General features: G+C 51.2%; 1 protein-coding gene across 1 annotated transcript; it reads left to right on the top strand.

The window, feature by feature from the left end:
* The first annotated feature begins 719 nt into the window (after positions 1-719).
* On the top strand, positions 720-4222 carry FEV (FEV transcription factor, ETS family member). Its single transcript, XM_058533026.1, has 3 exons — positions 720-786; positions 1520-1594; positions 3636-4222. The coding sequence occupies exons 1-3, from the start codon at positions 735-737 to the stop codon at positions 4220-4222; spliced, it is 714 nt and encodes a 237-aa protein (XP_058389009.1). The 5' UTR covers positions 720-734.
* Positions 4223-19811: the final 15589 nt, after the last annotated feature.

Here is a 19811-nt window from a genome sequence, read left to right as displayed (position 1 = left end):
GAAGGCGAGGGGGGTGCGGAGATAAAGGGAGCGACGGCTGCCTGGCCGGAGCACAGAGACAGGCGAGAGGGAGGGAAGCGGAAATTTAAAAGTGAAGATGCAGATAACGCAGCCTGGAGACGGGAACCCGGGTGGAGGTGGGGGGAGAAGGGGGAGGAGAGTGGAGCGGTGAGGGAGGTGGGAATGGGCGGGAAGGAGGGGGCTGTGGCCCCTGGGGTCTGAGGTGGGGCCGGGTACCCCGCCCGGTCGCTGTTTGCTGAGAGTCAGGAAGGCGGAAAAGAAACGCGCTCGCGACCGGTATCAGAGCGCGAGGCCCAAGCCCATCCCCCGCGCGTCTCCCGGGCTGCGGGGCGCGGGGGGCTGCCGGGTGCGCTTGGCTGCGGCGCTGCTCGTTGGAGACTTTATTGCGATGGGGCGATAAGAGGGGCGGAGGCGGGGTCCGGGGGGCCGAGGCGGCAGCGCTTTAATTAAAACGGAAATTGCGGCCCCTGCCCGCGCTGGGGGCCGGAGGGTGCCAAGCAGCACCGCAGCTGGGAGCATCGCTTCAGGACCCCCTCCATCCCCCGCCACACCCGGGCTGCCCCCTCCTGCCAGGCCCTACCGGCCCGACGCCGTCTTCTCCCTGTCACCCGCAGTCGCCTGGGGCGGGGATCGGTGCCCTGGAGCGCAAAGCCTGACGCGTCCCCCCCCTCATCCGCACCCCCCCACCTCCCACCGCCCAGTCCCTGGCGGCGATGAGACAGAGCGGCGCCTCCCAGCCCCTGCTGATCAACATGTACCTGCCAGGTACCAGGGACCAGCCGGGGGCTGGAGGCACCAGGACCCGGGGAGGGAAGTCTGGGGTCGGGCATGGGAAGGGGATGCTGGGGTCCAAGGGAAAGAGGTGAGGTCCAGAGACTCGAATTGCTGGGAGGACTGAACAATTTAGGGCATTAAGGGACCTTAGAGGCAGATGGAGAGCTTCGGGGTTTTAGTGTGGGGTCTAGAGGACTCGAAGTGAGCAGATTGGGAGGCCGAGGGCGCCGGCTGTGGGGCTAAAAGAGCCTGGTAGGGGGAGCAAGGGTCTTCTGCGTGGCGTGGGATTCAGTGCGCGTGAAGTGTTAGGAGGCCGTGGTCCGCCGGGCGTCGCCCCTGCGCCCTGGTGGCTCCTCACCTCCGTGTTCCGAGTGTTCCCACCGGCCCAGCCCTCCAGGCGCCCTCCTGTCCTCTCCTCTCGATGGGCTCCGCGCGCTCCCGCTTGGCTGGCGCAATACCCGCTCGGCTTTATAAGGCTCCCGCCGGCCCGTTCGGAAAGCGGATTTCCTTTTTCCTGGACGCGTTTCCTGACTTGGGCGTTATGGAGGGGCTCTGCGCGGCGCGCGCCCGGGCCGGGCTCCGGGAGGAGGAGCTGGGCGGCTCGGGCTCCCAGCCTGGCGCTCGGAGACCAAGGCACCGGTCTAGAGCCTTGGCCGGGGGCCATTTCGGTCAAGCCCACAACCTCCGCCCGGGTCCGTCTGACTGTTTTCTCCTGCTGTCACAGATCCCGTCGGAGACGGTCTCTTCAAGGAAGGGAAGAGCCCGGGGTGGGGGCCTCTGAGCCCCGCGGTACAGAAAGGTGAGCTGGCCGGCGGACTAGGGGCGGGGGCCGAGGACAGTGGAAGGGGGGCCGAGACATCCACCCCAGAATGACGGCGGCCACCACCACCCGGACAGAGGGTAGAAGCCATGTGCACGCCGGGCTCTGGGAAGTGGAGGGTCTGGCATGATTGTTGGGAGACTGGGGTGGGGGTGAGGGTGGACGTGGGGTGGCGGGGAGGGATATTCACTCAGCCTTGGGCTCCTGCATCTTTTGAGTCCCGGGGCTGGACTTGCAGGACAGGGCAGTCGCCGAGGATCCTGGCCCCTCGCCCTTTTCAGCTGCGAGTGGTTTCCCCGCTGTGGGGCCGGGGTTGAGGCGCTTGGCTTCCTTTCTCTGCTGGCAGCAAGAGCGCAAGGCCGCGCCAATGCCAGACAAGGGGGCCCAGATAATTACTCCCTGGCCACTCCAAGCGGTGTCACCACTAGCACCGGGGCCAGCGCCTACCTGCCTCACTGGCCCCGTCCCGCAGGGCTCTGTGGGCCAAGTCCGCTGGTCCATTGCAGTTGATTCCCAGGTTCGCCGCTGTTGCTCGGAGGGTCACTAAATTACCCTCGGCTTTGCCTTGTTGGTGGCGGAGCCTGGCTGGCCTTTCAGGCAAAACCTCCTCACAGCCCCTGACCCAGTCGGTACCTAGATGTCACCAAGTTACAGCAACCATAAAAACAAGGTCGTCAACTGCTTATCCAAAAGGGAGCACGACGCCAAACAGGAATGGGTCTCTAAGCCTCTGACGTCTCTCCCAATCAGTGCAAGCCTCATATTTTTACCCAAACCTTCCCTTGCTTCTGACTCTAAGACTCAGCGCTCCCGACCTGGAGCCAGGCAGCTCCCTGCTGGGCCGGCGTGGAGAGATTGGGGTTGACATTATGATGGAGGGCAGCGTCTGGGTTCTGAGCGAGTTGTTGAAAAAGGAAGAGAGGTTCACCAGGCTGGATTTGAAGCAATGATCAGACAACTTCGAGGAAAATCCATTTTATTCTAAAAGAGTGTGTGTGTGTGGGGGGGGGGGGTAACTGTATCAAGATTTTTTTCTCCGCTTGGCTGATTGAGGCTCCAAGACAGGGAAGTGGGAGTTCTGGGGCATCCCGCTCTCTCACTGCCGGCATATCTGGGAAAACCTCCTTGCCATTTCCAGCAACCCCGAAAGCCAGACGGGGCATGGCCAAACATGGGAGGAGACAGGGAGCCATCACAGCAGCTTCCCAGTCTCATCTCCTCTCCTCAGAGCTCTACATCGCCCCAGGGAAGTACGACACCTTCGTGGGCTGGGAATCCCGCCTGTTTCGAAAAAATAGAACGAATATAAGTAGCGCCAGTGCAGCGCACTGCGCACCAGACAGTGGTGGAGGTGGGGAGCCTTCAGAGGCTGCCCTCTTACACATAGGGGGGCACCGTCCCCATTCCTATCTGTCAGTGGTGCAGCCAAGATGCCAGCCACCACTTCTGCTCCACCTCAGGTGGGCCTGTCCAACTGTATGCCTTTGGGGCCTGGGCCTTGTCCAGTGGCAGAGTGGTCCTGCTGCACACACGCCTCTTCCCTCTGGGTCTCTGGACGTGGTCCACCTGGCATGTGGCAGTCCAACCACCTGCGCAGGCTACCCTGTGGGGTTGTGAGGCTCTGCCCTGAATAAGGGTGCTCGGCCTGGCGGTAGGGGCTGATATCCAGCCCTTGCTCATCCCCGAGGGCTTCGCGCCTTGGTGCGCCGCTGCCTCCACGCAGAGGAGGCGATGCTTCGCCCTCTACCCCCAGTTCTCACAAAGCCAAGCGCCCAGGGGGCTGCGTCCTAAGTGAGAGCCGTGTTTCCGTTGTGCAAAAGCGCGGTAAGGAGTAGAGCCAGCTTTGCTGATCAGCTCCTCCTCGGCCAGCCGCTCCAGCCGCGCCCGGCTACACTGCTGGATGCGTCCTTTCCCTCCCCCGACACTGGTTCCCACCGGGCTGGATGGGTCTCCAGCCCCACCCTTCCCCAACCGCAGCCTCCCCCATCTCACCTGCGGCTGACCGCCTCCCTCCCCACAGGCAGCGGGCAGATCCAGCTGTGGCAGTTCCTGCTGGAGCTGCTGGCGGACCGCGCGAACGCCGGCTGCATCGCGTGGGAGGGCGGCCACGGCGAGTTCAAGCTCACGGACCCCGACGAGGTGGCGCGGCGCTGGGGCGAGCGCAAGAGCAAGCCCAACATGAACTACGACAAGCTGAGCCGCGCGCTGCGCTACTACTACGACAAGAACATCATGAGCAAGGTGCACGGCAAGCGCTACGCCTACCGCTTCGACTTCCAGGGCCTGGCGCAGGCCTGCCAGCCGCCCCCCGCGCACGCCCACGCCGCCGCCGCTGCCGCCGCCGCCGCCGCCGCCGCCCAGGACGGCGCGCTCTACAAGCTGCCGGCCGGCCTCGCCCCGCTGCCCTTCCCTGGCCTCTCCAAACTCAACCTCATGGCCGCCTCGGCCGGCGTCGCGCCCGCCGGTTTCTCCTACTGGCCGGGCCCCGGCCCCGCCGCCACCGCCGCCGCCACCGCTGCGCTCTACCCCAGCCCGGGCTTGCAGCCCCCGCCCGGGCCCTTCGGCGCCGTGGCCGCCGCCTCGCACTTGGGGGGCCATTACCACTAGACGGGGCGGGCGGGGGCCCCAGCCTCTCCCAGACGCCAGAGCCTCGCCCAATCCCATCCCCGCCCCGGGAGGGCGCCCGGAGCCTCCCTCACTGTTCTTTTGACCTCAGGTTTTACTCCACCCGTCGCGCCCAGCCCCGGGGAAGGGACCTGAAGCCTCTTCAATCTTCCTTAACACTGGATTTCCCCCGCCTCACCCTGTAAGCCCCGGGGGGAAGTGACTGTGGCCTCCCCCCACCCCATTCTTTAACTTCTATCTTCTTCTAGGCCCCAGATCCCTGAAGAGGGTTCGGGGACCTGCCCTGTCTTTTTCTCCTCTCCACATGTACTTCGGCCTGGCTCCTGGAAGCCCCTTCCATTTGACCCCTGTCTTTTAAATTCCAAATCTTTTCTCATCTTTTCTCTCCCCCGCGGATCTGCCCCATTCCAGTATGGTGGAGGCCCGCACAGTTCTCCTTCTTCTCCCCGGCACCTCAGCGGGCTTGGTTAAGGGCCATTGCCCCCCAAGACACACCTAGGTACCTTCCGGCCCCCTTCTTCCCGCCCCCGCCCTCTCGCAGGACGGCCCGATGTGTTCCTATTCCCTTCCAGACCCATTAAAGCTCCGGAGCTCCAGGCTGCCTCCTCTCTCTCTTCTTTGCTGCACCAGAACCTTTTTTTCAAGCGGGAAAGAAGTGAGGTGCCCAGCTCAGGACTGAGCAGAAAGGCTTGCCCAGGAAGAGCTGGAGAGGATGAGGGCAAAGTGGGCTTGGGTGCTACTGGAGGGGAGCGAGGAGCCCTGATGGGTGGGCTCAGTCGACCCTAGCCCGCCTCACCTTGCCTTCCACCAGCCCCTCACCCCACCTCACCCCAATTTCCATCTTCCCGCGCCCGCACCTCACCTTCCCCCATCTCATCATCCTTCCACCCGCCCCCCACCTCCTCCCAACCTCCACCCCACCTTCTCTCCTCTTCACACCATCTCAACCTTTCCTGTCACCCCTTTCATCCCCTTCCCCACCTCCCCTCCCCTCTCCATCCTTCCCTCACTCAGACTTTCTCTCTCACAAACCGCCCCCTTTCCCCCGTATCTCCGTCGCTGTCTTTTCTCTGGATCTGCCTCCTCATTTTCCGAAGGAGGGAACCCCCTTCCGCGCCCGCCACTCCCAGCCGTCGCTTGCGGCAGCACCTTCCTTCTCGCGGGTGGCGCGCGCCCCCTGCTGGTCAGAGGAGGGTAAGCCAGGGCCAGGTTTGGCAGCTAAGCCCGGGAAGGCTTTGCGTGGTGGAACCTCTGGTGTCTCACCAGACCCAGGCCCGCAGGACGCCGACGCTTCCAGGCCTCCTTTTGCCTTCATAGAAGTGGGCGAAAGGGGGAACCCCGGCCCTGCATCCTTCTGGAAGTCCGGAAAGTGGGTCATTGTCCTGGCTGGGCCCTTTTCTTCACCACCTGGAGGCCCTTCTGAATACTGCGCCCCTAGGGACCACGGCCCTTATGCTCTCTCCGCGCCTTTTACAAAATCTGTTGGGCAGGAAAACTGACTTGAACGCGTTCCCTTAGCCGGAAAGCACCCGGGGAAAGGTGCCTGAGGTGATAGCTGCACAGCTCGGCGAGCCCCTTGCTCGCCCTGACGGTGGTCCTGGTGTTTCTCTCCCAGGGTCACAGCTCTCCCTGCACCAAAGCTTCCTCGCTGGTTGGTGGGAGGATGCCTGGGCCTCACAAGCAGCTAAGGAGATTTCCCTGTGCCCTGTGAGCAGGAAGGGGAAATGCAGGTGGAAGGCAGGACCATTAAGTGAGGAGAGGGCCTGAATGTCCCTTCCCAAGGAGTGCTGATGACATCATTGAGGTCCACCCAGGGAAAGAGTCTTTATTCCTGTTCATTTTATTGTCACTTTATTTTTTCTGGTTTACCAGATAACACATACTCAGTATAGAAAATTTGGAAAATATGCACATAAGGTTTCCATTAAATATTAGTTAGATGAAGTGTGTAATGAAGCACGGAAAAAAATCACCTATAACCCCATCAACAGAGGCTGCTATTCGTAACTCTGTTATAATCTCCTTCCTTTTCTCTATGCCTTTTAGAATTTAATGGTACCCTGCTTTAATCACCTAACATTCTGGCACAGGCATGTGGCACGTCATTATGCCCTCTGGACGTGGGGTGGGAGGGGGGCTCATGTATGCCACTGAGCAGATGAGCCAGGGAGGAATCCGGCCTGGCGAGGCCCTCAGTGACTTGGAGGGAGAGGCAAAGGGCCTCTTTGCAGGGGGCAGGAAGCTGGGAGGGAGAAGGAATGCATTGGGGAGACAGAACCAGGTTCCAGAAATATCCGGGCTGCTAAGAATTGTGGGCTAAATGTAAAAAGATAAAATTTCCAGGCAAGGAGTGTGAGGCCCTGCCATTAGATCTTTAAATGCAATAACAGGAGACCAGAGTGTGAGGCATGGCCAGGGTGGGGCTCAGTAGGGCCTGTGTGGAAATTAGTGGTGTCTGAGTCAATACAACATTAAATGGGAACCTGTAGGGTGAAACGCAGAAAAGTCATTGTGATCTCAGGATGTGTTGATGGAGTTGGAGTTAAGGCACCTAGGATGGAGATGACACCCTTGCTCTAATGATGATGCCCCAGCACATTGTACACGGTCTTCCAGAAGACCAGATGGAGAACATACAGAGCAGTGGACCCAGGAAGCGAAGAAGAACACTGGAGAGCCAAAAACAATGGGAGATGTAGTCTGGAAATCAGACCAAGGAAAGGGGCACGGGAGCTGTCCTCAGTTATTCCAAGAGCTGTCCTGTGGCAGGGGACCTGGCTGCATGTGAGCAAGGGCAGTACTAAGACAGTGGTAGGAAGCTACAGTAAGAGAGACGTGTCAACCGATCTGATGAAGAACCTTCTGTCGTGCGCACATGTCAGATGAGGAGTGCTCTGTCACCGGAGTGGTCAGCAGACCTTCCTTGGGAGGTGGCAAGGGGGTGTGGACTAGGTGACCTCTCCAACCTTGAGACTCTTGAAGTCCTGCGAGGCAGTTAGTAAAAGAGGGATTTCAGGCATCATTGGGCAGCTGGGAGAGGTGGTGCTAGATGAAGTGGTCTTCTTTCCTATGAAGTCACATGCTTAAAACTCACCCTACCCCTCTGTTCTCTCCTGAGCCCGGAAGCTAAATACAGGACTGGGAACCAGAAAACCAGAGTTCTGGGCCCAGCTCGGCAACTGACTAGCTCCGTGACCTTCAGATAACCATGTCTCCCTTCTGGGGTTCCATAAGACGACTCCACTCCACCCAAGCCCTGAAGAAGCTGCACTCTTACCACACTCAGCTTCCTGATGACCCAGGCCCGCCCTCACTGACCCTTCACCCCTTGGTCCTTGGCCCTCCAAGGTGCCAATCCCGCCATTGCTTCCCTCTCCCAGTCCAGGGTCCAGCGCCTCCTGCATTCCCTCTTCTCTATCCTCATTCACGTCACTGGCGAGAATACGGCTCACTCCTCTGCCCCTCCGTATGCTTGCATTACAGAGTTTACAAAATGCTTTCACATCCGTTGTCTTACTGACCCCCTTCAAGGTCGGGGGGAAGACAGGGCAGGATTGCTTTATCCACTTGGAGCATAAGTAAACCAAGGCCAAGATGTTCAGAGACTTGGGTAAAGTCTCAGGGCTTGTTCGAGGACCCGTGTCTCCTGGCGCCTCTCCCAGCCTTTTCCCACTGTTCTGAGTGGTGTCCCCATAGTCCCGAGTGGCCCTTGGTCACCATGTTTGTAGGATCGCCCACCTGCCAGGATTACACAAACCACTTCTCCAATAACGTGTGCTACACGTGACCAAGTCCACCTGCCCTCACTTGCAGACGGAATCAGAAGCCCGATTAGCATGCGGCGTGGGGACAGCCGGGTCCACGCTGCCTGAGACATACACGGTCACAGAGCAATGATGCCACCTTGGGCACCGATGCTTGCAGAGCACTGTCTCATACGTGAGCTCGTGGGACCATAGACAGACATCGAAATGGGCTGGTGTGATGCACTTTTCTCAGAGCCCCCTGCTTCCCTTGCTTCATCTCTCTTTCAATATGTCTTTAAAATGCACTTAACTTCAGCTTGTTCCTCAACCTGTTTATCATTCGTATCAAGTAGATCTGCTGATGATAAGAATGTGCACTACTGTTCCTTGAACCTGACTCCGGGCCAGACTCTGCCCAATGCTAATGCTTTATATGTGGTATCTCCTCTGAGCTGGCCACAGCCTTGCCAGTGATGGGCTACCTCTGTTTTTAGATGAGGAAACTGAGGCTTGGAGAAGTTGAGTGACTGGCCCAGCCTGTGGCCCCAACTCCCAAGTCCCACCATGACACCAGATATCCTTCCGCTGGCCCTTCCTGGAGAGCCTCTTCCTCACGTGGTGGGACCTGCCTCTCGCGCATGGCAGGTGCACACTGTCTAGTTGTCTAATCATAGCAGAAGACAGTTGGTTATAATGGACAAAGTGACGGCTTGTCTTACGAGTGTCCTAAATTAGGGCCTCATCTGATAAAGAACAAATCGGGCTGTTTTGTTGCTCCACTGTCTTGCAATCCTTCGCTGTCCTAATGGTGTGCCTACAAGCTTGGGGTGGATCACTGTACTCTGGGTGGCGCTGGGGGTCTGACTGTACCTGGACTTTGGTGACCGTTCCTACCTCAGTTTCGTCAGTGGGATTTCTCCCTGAAACATGCTTCTCACAGTTAAAAATACCCAAATAACATCCTAATATTATTTCTCTCAAGGTGGTGGACACAGTAGCTCTCTCCTCATTTCGTACAGTAGAGCTGCCACTGGGAGTGATTGTCCAGCCAGGGTCTAATTTTCCAGCCCTCTTCACATGTCGGTGGGAGCTGTGTGACTTGCTTTGGCCAATAGAATGTGAATGGAAATGATAACATGTGTCGCTTCAAGGCCAAAGCATTTAGAAGCAGATGTGCCCTCTTCATGCTCTTCATTGCCTTTTTGCTACCTTGATTCAGAGGAGGACTGGTTCCTAAGAGATGGCCAAGCTACAATCTTGAAGGATCCCGGTCCCTAAAATAACATATGGAGAGAAGTCGCCCATCATTGTGTATTGGACTATTACGGGAAATGTGAAGGTTTTCCTGTTACAGCAACTAACATTACCATAACTAATACCCAAAGCATACTTCACCTTTACAACAAGCCTCTGAAGTGAACATTATGATTTTCCTCATTTTATAGATGAGAAAACTGAGCCATAGAGGGGTTAAGTCTAAAGTCGCATGGTGAGAAAGGGCAGAGCAGAATATGAGCCCAGTCTGACTTGAGAAGCAGTGAGTTCTCTTAACGACCAAGGACGTGAAAGAACTTTATACGCTAAAGCCTCCTAGAAGTAGTAATAATAAGCGCCAAAACTTAGTGAACACTAATGTGCCAGGCACTATTTAGAGAGATTTACATTCATTTAATCCTTACAACCCTCTGGAGTTGGTTCTAGTAGGATTCCCATTCTACAGATGAGGAAAACTGAGGCACAAAATGTTAAATAACTTGCTTGGGGTCCCAGTGTTGCTAAATGATAGAGATGTAAGTCAAACCCTGGCAGCCCAGCATTCACTCCCTTCCCCACTCTTTATTCCCTAATCACCTCCCATGGAGGAATGAGCAGATTCTGAGAGGCTGACAAAGTGGCAGGATTATATGCCCAAACCCCAGCCTGAACCCCAGACAGGTTCCCAATTCCAGCACTCGCCATGGGTTCTAGGCAAATGACAGAGTGAGAAACGCATTTTGCAAGTCTTGTGGCCAACTGTGACCTTTGCATTTATCTTAAATGTTATGAAGGGGTAGAAGGAGCCCAGATAGACATGGGTTCAAACCCAACTTCTGACTACTCCCTGTGGGACTGAGAAGGCTACTTACTCTCTCTGAGCCTCAGTGGTCTCATCTGTAAAATGGAGACACTGATTTTATCCACCACATTTGTTTGCACAAGGGCAGAGCATGTCTCTACAGAATCCAGCAGAGAGGGCTACTCCATGACTGTCGTCTCCCCAGCACTGAGCAGCCCTGGAAGCTCAAACTGTCTCCTACCAGTCTACTCCTCCAACTATGCACCCCAGTCCTCCTTCCATGAGCCAGAAAAGCTCGTTCCTTGAGTTTTCCATGAGCTTGGAGAGCAGGAAGTAGCTAAAAGAGGCTGGAAGGCCAGTCCCCGAGCATGGTGTTCCTTTTTCTGGGAGAAGAGGCCAAGTTGCTTAGCAACACAGCAGGAAGTTGTCAGGGAGGCTTCAGGCAGCACTGTCCTGTTTTATCCTGCAGCATGGAGAGATCCGGGGTGACACTCGAGGCGGAGATGAAGGGGAACAGTGGGGAAGGGTTCCCGGCTCTGATGGTAACCTCTGGGCCTCACCCTCCGTTCATACGATCCTCTTCCCAAACCCCCAACTCGGTCCCCTTGGTTTTCTGCCTTTGACACACAGAGGCAGCCAGACAAGTTCTAGGGTCCATCCTGCGCACACATCTGCGCAATGGCCACATCTGTGACCACGTACCTAAGGGTCAGACTCAGCCCCACCTTACGTGTGTACTGTGCTTCACAGCTTACAAAGCTCATCCACAGACATGGCTTCACCTGGTACTTACAACAGCCTCTTTAAGTCCTATATAACAGAGGAGGGGAAAAAGTCTTAAGGTCCATAGTGAGGAAATAGCAGGGCCCAGATTTCCCATAAATCTCAGCTTATTTTCACTACATGTTGCAGCGTGGATGTTAGTATAGGCATTGGCACACACACGTGTGCACGTTATTCCGTGTCCTCACAGTTTGAGGGTTCACCGTGCCTAGTGTCCCAAGATGCACCTCTCCCCAACCCTAGTCACAAAGCAGGTGAGTTGTGGAGGCAGGGTTCAGCTGTTCTTCCCTGATGGCCCCAACCAGCCTGGGGCAGGGGGATCCCTGAAGTGGGGAGTTCCAAGAGGGGCCTGGCTGCTGGCCCAAAGGCCTAGACTCAGGAATGCTGCTGTGGGGGACAGGCTGGCACACGTATTTACACACCAGCAGCTGAAGCAAGTCCCCTGGCTGGCGTTCCAGAGAGAGGCATAGGAGTCCCACCGGGGCCGAGGCCTGGCAGCAAGGAGTAAACACACATCACCCAGTTCACAGACAGCTCAGGGGAGGCCCAGGCCTCCAGGGCTCCCCACTGCCACAGGGGCCAGAAGAGCTGGTCAGAGCAGCCCAGGGCCCCATTCTGGACTCTATCTCGGTCCCTTAATCCCTCTGTCAACATTTATTAACAGTGCTGACTACCATAGCAATGGTTGTTACCCCAAGAATAGTAATATTGTCATGCCTATCATAGCCATTTGATAGATACAACAAATCTGAGATCCTTGTTTCCATCTGATAGATGAGAAAACTGAAATTCAGAGAGGCTGGATAATCGTCTTAGATCAACAGCTGGTAAGGGGCAGAGTAGAAACTCAAACCTCTGACTCCTAGTCTTTTGTTCCATACGTCACATCACACTGCCTTCAAATGTCAGGAGGGGAGAGAGGAGTCCCAGGGGGACTTTCAGCCACTCTGTCCTCTATCGCCAAATTGCATATGCCCAGGACCGTGTAGGCCCACGTGGCTCAGAAGAGAAGAGGCACACACTTCTGCTCATACTGAAGAGGCAATTGAAATAATTATTTGCCAAGTTTTATCAACTTCTAAAAAATGATTTGAGATGACTTACTATACACAATATACACAAAACAGAATATTCAGTTTTAAAAGACAGAAAAGGAGTTGGTGAAATATGAGAAGCATTCCTATAAGCCAAGGACAAGGCAAAGATGCCTTTTATACCCCTTCTAACCTTGTCATCATTGCTACCACTGAACATTCTACTGGAATTCCTAGTCAAAGCAATAAGACAAGAAAAGATATATGCTATATGGAAATATTGCAAAGGAAGATATTAAAATCCCATTAAAATATAAAATGGCAGACAATATTACTGCCTACCTAGAAAATCCAAGAGATTCAACTAGAAAACAATGAAAACTCATGAAATTAATATACCCAGTAAGATAAAAGATTAACATACAAAAACTTATGGTTCCCCTATAACTCTGTAAAAATAAGGAAAAGACTTGGGAATAACAGATTTACAACAGCAATAAAAATATGTTCCCAGAAAAACCTAATGAAAAACATAGGAAACATCTAAATGAAGAAAATTATAAATTTTTAATAAGGAACATAAAAGAAGACCTGAGTAAATGGAACACTTAGCATGTTTCTGGGTGAATGACTCAATATTGCAAAATGTCGAATCCTCTAAATTGATCTATAAAAGTCATACACTCCTGGGGCCAGCCCCGTGGCCTAGCGGTTAAGTGGGTGGGCTCCACTGCTGGTGGCCCAGGTTCGGATCCCAGGCGCGCACCAACGCACCGCTTGCCAGGCCATGCTGTGGCGGCGTCCCATATAAAGTGGAGGAAGATGGGCATGGATGTTAGCTCAGGGTCAGTCTTCCTCAGCAAAAAGAGGAGGATTGGCATAGATGTTAGCTCAGGGCTGACCTTCCTCACAAAAAAAAAAAAAAAAACAATGTCATACAATCCCAATCCAAGTCCCAAAGGAATTTTGTGGAAACTGATGGGCTTGGTTCTAAAGTTCTTCTGGACTATGTTTAAGAATAGTCAAGGGGCTGGCCTGGTGGCGTAGTGGTTAAGTTCACGTGCTCTGCTTTGGTGGTCGGGGGTTTGCAGGCTGGGATCCCGGGTGCGGACCTACACACTGCTTATCAAGCCATGCTGTGGCGGTGTCCCAAATATAAAGTGGAGAAAGATGGGCATGGATGTTAGTCCAGGGCCAATCTTCCTCAGCAAAAAAAAAAAAAGAGGAGGATTGGTGACAGATGTTAGCTCAGGGCTAATCTTCCTGACCAAAAAAAAAAAAAAAACAATAGTCAAGACAATTCTAGCAAAACAACAATGAGCATAGTGCAAAGCTATAGTTATTAAAGGTGTGGTTTGGCACAGCAATCATGAAGTAGACCAATGGAACCGAGTAGAGCCTTTAAATAGACCCATGTGTAAGTGGGAATTTCATAAAAGATAAAGATGCTATTCTTTGCAGAAAAGGAAGACTGTTCAAAGGTTGGCACAACTTGCTATTCATTTGGGGAAAATTGTTGTATCTCTACTTCTCACCACATACAAAAATAAATTCCAAAATAGGTTAAAGAATGAAATAAAGACACTATAAACATATCGGGATAAAATCAAAAACAAAACAAAACAAAACCTAACTTTCAAACCCAGCATAAAACAAGAACATTTGGAAAGAGAAGAGAAATATTAGACATCTAGGAGGAGTTAGTTACCACAGTTGTGTCCTAAAGATGTGTATTTAGTTGCATACTTATTGGTAACCAAGACAAACATGGAAACTGTCACTATTTTAGTTCATTTATCCATTTCACATTTATTGAGACTATTACGTGCCAGGCATTGTGGTAGTTCCCATTGTTTAAAGAAAGGATATGAATAAGTTAATGTGAAGAGAAAAATTTCCCCTAGCTTTATTATTTAAATAAGGGACAATGGGTCTTCTATGGCGGTTATGAAAAGATAGAGAAGTGTTCTTTAAACGGTCTTGGATGGATCCTTGTAAGAGTGTGTACATGTGCATGTCCATGCTTTGTGTGTGTGCACGCACCGTACATGTGCTGTGTGTGTACACACACATGCTTGCTGGGCTAGATAGGTGTCTAACTTCCCTTGTCCAGCAAGCGACATTCTTAAACCCCAGGGATTTGGAAACAACTGGAGGAGGGGGAAGGGAGTGAAGAGACTTTGGAGATGTGTGAGAGAGGAGGGGGCAGGGCTCTAGATGTGTTTCTCCTCTTCCAGACACTGTCCAGCCTTGCTTTTTTCCTCTTCCTTCCTTCCTTCCTTTGTTTTATTCTCTCTTTCTGTCTGTCTCTCTCTTTTTTTTCTTTATGATTTTCTTCTTTTTTAGGTAGTAATAATATAACTCATTGTAACCAAATAGAAAACTCAGAAAAGTACTAAAAAGAGAGTAAAACTGATCATTTAAAATCCCACCACTTAGAGAGAGCAACATTTAACATTTTGGTAACCATCCTAAAAGTGCCTACTGCTGCACACACACACACACACACACACACACACACTCATTCAATATGTATCTATTGACTGCCTACCATGTACCCATCACTATGCTAGGTGCGGCGAATCCAGCGGTGAACAAGATAGACCTTTTATGGAAAGAATACAAAATAAATAACAAAAAAATTAGCAAGTGAGAACAAATGCTATGAAAAAAATAAATCAGAGGTATGTCATGGAGAGTGACCGTGGGGCAGGCTGAGATGAATTCATCAGGAAGAGCTGGCTATTAAGTTGAGATCTGAATGACAAGAAAAGAACAGCTATTTAAAGAACTCTCCGTCTCTCTTCCTCCTACACAAATGAGACCATTTTATATTGTTTTTAACCTGCCATTTTCACTTTGTTCTTTTTCATATCAATAAATATAGATCAAGGCAGCATTTTTTCATGGACCACAATATCCTAAAGAATATTGATTTATCACAATTTACCTAATCTCCTACTGATGTTCATTCAGGTTGTACCTAATTTTTTAATATTATAAACAATGTTGTGATAAGCATCTTTGTGTCAGGTCTTTTCCCACTTATCTCCTTAGGGCAAATTTCTGGAAATGTGGTAGCTGGGTCAAAGGGCATGCTGCCTTTCACGTTTTGATCCATAGCCAAGCAGCTCTCCAAAAAGACTAAGTAACATGTATGCCTACAAACAGTGCGAGAAAGTACGCATCTCCCCCATGTTTTTACCATGGTTGGAATTTTCTATTTTTATAATCTTTTTCAGTATAAGAGATGCAATATACCATTACTGTTTTGACATGAATTTCTTTGGTCAATAGTGAAGTTAAGTATCTCATTATGTATTTGCTGGTTATTCACATTTTTTTGTGAATTACCTCTTCACAGTTTTAGCTATTTTTCCATTAAAAAATATTGTGTTGCAAATATGTTCTCTCAGTTTGTCGCTTGTTTTTCAATCTTGTTTGTGGTTGTTCTTTTTATTTCTCTAATATTCAAAAGTTTAAAAGGGTTCAGATGAATCAATCTTTTCCTTTAAGGTCTCTCTACCTCTAAAAAGATGTTCTCCACCCAACCCAAGATGCAATAATAACAATAATAATAAATAACCCATATTTTCTTCAATTATTTTTATTTAATATTTGAATATTGTCATATATTAATTACTTTTTCCTAATTATGCAAACAATACACTAATACATTTTTATTGTAAAAAATTAAACTCCACAGATAAGGTGAAAGTCTCCTAGACAACGTCAACCCCAGTTCCTTCCCAGAAGTCACTTATTAAGAGTGATGTATATCTTTCTCAAGCTTCTGTAATCCATACACAGCACATACACACACACACAAATTATTGTTTAGTTTGTTTTGCTTTTGCATAAATGATTTGGTGCTGTATGTATCATCATACAACTTTTAATGATACTACATGTTTTGAAGATACTTTATGTCAGTACATACAGTCCAATCCATTATTTTTAACTGAATGTTATAGTATTAGGTAATTTGGATGTGTCAAAGTTTATTTAACCCCTAACCTACTGGTGGATATTTAGGTTGATTCCAATTTACCTCTCTCCAAACAATAATAAAATAAAATAAATTTTGTCCTGTCTCTTTCTGCACATGTTCAAGTATTTCTCTAGGGTCAACACTAGAAATTGGAATTCCTGAGTAGAAAGGTATGTGCATTTAAATTTTTAGTAGATACTTTCAAATTGTCCCCTCTTCTAAGGCTTTGCTAGCTATTTTTTTTTTTTATCAATTTAGAATTTAGTTTGGGGTACAGAATGAGGAAGGATTGACCTTTTTTCTTCATATTAATGACTACCCAGTTGTATCAAACCATTTACTGACTAGCCAATTTTTTCCCAATGGATTTGAAATGGTGCCTTCATCATATAGTAAATTCCCACATACCTTGGAGTTCAGCTTTCGATTTTCTGTTCTGTTCTATTGATGTGTCTATTCTTGTATCAGTGCCATATACGTTAGCTACCTTTGCTGTATAATACACATTAATATCTGGTAGGGCAAGCCCTCCATCATTATTCTTTTTTCTTAGGCTTTTCTTGATATTCTGTGTTTTTCTGGGATAATATGTAAATTATTTTTTAAAGGGAATAAAATGTAGAAAGGTTGTAAAGAAGTACCGATTTCCCTGTTTATATTGCTTATCATCATCCCTCCTTCCTTTTAGGCTGTCATATAAAAATGCACACATGGAGACGAATTTTATGATTTATGGGCTTGAAGCTAAATCAATAACAGGAGACTAGGACCAAAAGTTATAAAGAAATAGAGGGAAAATTCTTAAAAGAGGGAGTAACTATTGTGGGTACTATCTCCAAGTAGAAAGAGAACTTGGGAGCAGCCAATTGCTAAAGAAACAGTGGGAAGAATCCAGGAAAAAAAAAAAAAAGAAGAAGAAGAAAACATGAAAGCCCAAACTGAATTGGGGGAATTTTAAGCCAGAAACTAAGAGGTTAAACCTGACGACTGAGAAAACAAAGACGGTGGAGTTGGAGTGAAAAGTCAGCCAGCGAGCCTGCCAGTGCAACAGAGAGACAGCCTCTAAAAACCTCACCGATGAATTCAACTCAGGTCAAAGGAACTGGAATCCTGAAACTGTGCCCTGCAGTTTATCTATCTTGTACCCAATCTTTCATCACACTGAACTAAAACTATTTTTCTACCCCTCATTTACATACCTAGCCTGTGTGGGTCTAGATGACCTTCTTGTAGGGTCTGTGGCAAGGTGCTGAGAGGGAAGGTGATGGTCTTAAAGAAAGGTCTTTAGAGTGTTAACCTCTGCTGTTCTGAGGCCACTCATAGCGAATGTTGTTTATGATGTATAAAGGGGTCAGAAGTACCACCTAAAGTGGGGCACAGGGGCAAGGTCAGGCCCCCATACTGGCTGCCAGCAGTCCCTTTGGAGGGGCTGCTTTGGCAGCCTCTGTTGTAGAAATCTTCCAGAGATGCCCATCTGGGCGCCTGAGGCAGAGTTCCGGTGGGTAGAGGCCACAGGATGTCCCCTTGGATACCACCAGATGCTCTGGTTGCTGGGCACCCTGCCTGGCAGGCAAAGCAGTTACCATGACAACCCCCCCCCCCCCCGCCCCCTACATGTCTGTGGTTTTTTGCTTTTCTCCTTTCCCATTAAGTACCAAGGTATTCCAGGGACAGGCAAGCATAGCTCTCAGGACAGAATGTCCTCTGCTCCAGGAAGGAGGACAGGAAAGAGGAGAGTGGAGATGTGTAAATGTTATGACTGAATGAACATTCATCAGTATAAATGCATATGTACCTGCTTCTGGGTTAAATTGTGTGCCTTTGGTTGTACATCAATGCAGGTATCAGCATATATCACGCAAATGGTCAGATCACCACTTATCTGCCCATTTGCTTTCCTGCTTCTCTTCCTTCTCTGCTGCCCCTATGCTGGGAGAGTCACCCCAGCCCTTTGCAAGGGGAAGTGCTGAGTCATGACTCCTGCTGGGTTTCCATCTCCTATCCACCATCTCTGTTCTTTGCTCAGTCCACCTCTCACCCCTGCTGGGCCCTCTCTTGAGCTCTGAGCTCTCTTCATCACCTCCCTACTCAGCCTGGACTCACTTTCCTGAGGTTCATTTCTGAGCAGTAAAGAGAAGGCACTTGATTCTGTTTCTGCACTTACTCCCTTCTCGCCTTGGCTTCTCAGAAGACTAATCTGAGCCTTTCTCCTCCCAGAGAAAACAAGTTTGAGTCTGACCACATTTGACCCAGAGGCTAATTCTTCACGTATTCATGCTGATCCTCCTCAAGTCCCTCACCCTCTAATCGGATTTGGCAGTGTCTCATGCCTTGGGGCATGGCAAGGAAAGTAAAATTTAATTTGACACCACACACTTAGGCTTTTTTCTCATTCTAGGTCCCCAAGTGCCAGACCACAAGTTCCTGGAGGCGTGTGTGTGTGTGTGTGTGTGTGTGTGTGTGTGTGTGTAGTCTGCAGGTTCTGTGTAGTCTAAGGGAGGGTGTTATGTCTGTGGGTTCAGGGGCAGTATCTGGAGGCCCTCCAAGGGCAGGATGTTTGGGGGTCTCTGTAGGCTCTCTGGTCTCTTTCTCACCCCTTTTAGGCTCTTCTAACGCAGAAATTCCAATCAGGTAGTCCTGTTAACTAGTTCCAAATAAGGCGGACCAGGATTGTTTCCCCCCGCTAGAGGTGGGAGGGTGGTGAGGTGGCCCCGCTCACCCAGTCTGGTTACTATAGCGACAGCCGGGGGGGGGGGGGTGACCCAAGTGCTCCTCCCTCTCTCCTCCTAAACCAAGACAGATGACGGCACCGCGCTGACTGCGCCAAATTCCAGCCAATGGGCGGCTGCTCCCGCCTTCCCTTCCGCCAGCCCTCCCTCCCTGCCCGCTGGGAACTCGATTCACAAATCTGGACTGGGGATTTCCGGCTCCAGGCGGAGTGCAAGGGCGCCGGGCCGAGGTCGCGGGAGAGTCGGGGTCTGTCCTCCTCGGAGGGCAAGTGGAAGCCGGCATTCTTGGGTTCTCGGGCCAGACTCCTGTAACTCGCCACCAGAATAGATCACACCCTTCTCTCAAATAATCCAGAAGACCTAGTTGTGGAGGAGCCCGCAACTCCTCCTGCCCCTACAGGCCCCCACCCTGCCCGAGCGCGCCCTTCAGCACCAGGGACAGCGATCCGGGACCTTGTCTCTGCCGGCCTCGCCTGGTTCACTCTCCGGATCCTTGAGGTCTCGGCAGGCAGCGACAAGGGTCAGAGACGCCAGTGCTCTCCTGGAGCCACGCTTCCTTGGGCCAGTGAAACAGTGAACAGGGCGCTTAGCCATGTGGCTAAAAAGGCAATAGAAACCAAACAGGGATCTCAGGCCAAATAGCTTATTTCTCTTCTTTCAACCCCAAAGAATAGCACCCGTCTCCCAAGGTGCCTGTTTCCCAACATCCCTGGGGATAAAGGGCCAGGTCCGACTCTCAAGCGGGGATGGACCTCCAAAGGCTGCCCTGGTTGGGCGTGTGAGGGAAGCAGCCTTGAAGCAGCCGGGTGGTGGGTGGGGGGAGACGTGGGGGGCTGACTGGCAGTCAGGCCCCACCGGAGAGTGGTGAACACAGACTTAGGCCTGACTGGACTCTTGACCGGATATATGGCGGGGAGAGGTGGAGGAGGAAGAGAAAAGCAGCAATAATAACTAGCTAGTTCTGCCTTAATGGACCATTCTGTGAAAGGGGAACAACTTCTGCTGTCCTCATCACTTACTCCCTAAATTGCCTGGGCATTAAAAAGGAGCTAGGTCAGACAAGATGGAGGCGGGGCGGGGGGGGGGGGGCGGCACTCAGCTTTATCATCAGGCCTCAATCTTTGGCTACCTCACTTTACTCACTGTAAAATGGAAGCCAATGGGAGGGAGGGTAGCAGTTTTCAGGGACTCGACTTACCCCAGTAGCCCCATGGGGGTCCTCCTGCCCTGCC

Source organism: Diceros bicornis, chromosome 37 (assembly GCF_020826845.1).
Source record: "Diceros bicornis minor isolate mBicDic1 chromosome 37, mDicBic1.mat.cur, whole genome shotgun sequence".
NCBI classification, from domain to species: domain Eukaryota; kingdom Metazoa; phylum Chordata; class Mammalia; order Perissodactyla; family Rhinocerotidae; genus Diceros; species Diceros bicornis.
The sequence above is the reverse complement of the archived record's forward strand: the minus strand, read 5'-3'. Positions and strand labels throughout refer to the sequence as shown.

Bases quoted from the DNA above. Each gene is read 5' to 3' on its own strand.
- FEV (XM_058533026.1), top strand. From the start codon at position 735: ATGAGACAGAGCGGCGCCTCCCAGCCCCTGCTGATCAACATGTACCTG. The intron at 787-1,519 runs GTACCAGGGACC...CTGCTGTCACAG, and splicing joins GATCAACATGTACCTGCCAG to ATCCCGTCGGAGACGGTCTC. The intron at 1,595-3,635 runs GTGAGCTGGCCG...CCCTCCCCACAG, and splicing joins GAGCCCCGCGGTACAGAAAG to GCAGCGGGCAGATCCAGCTG.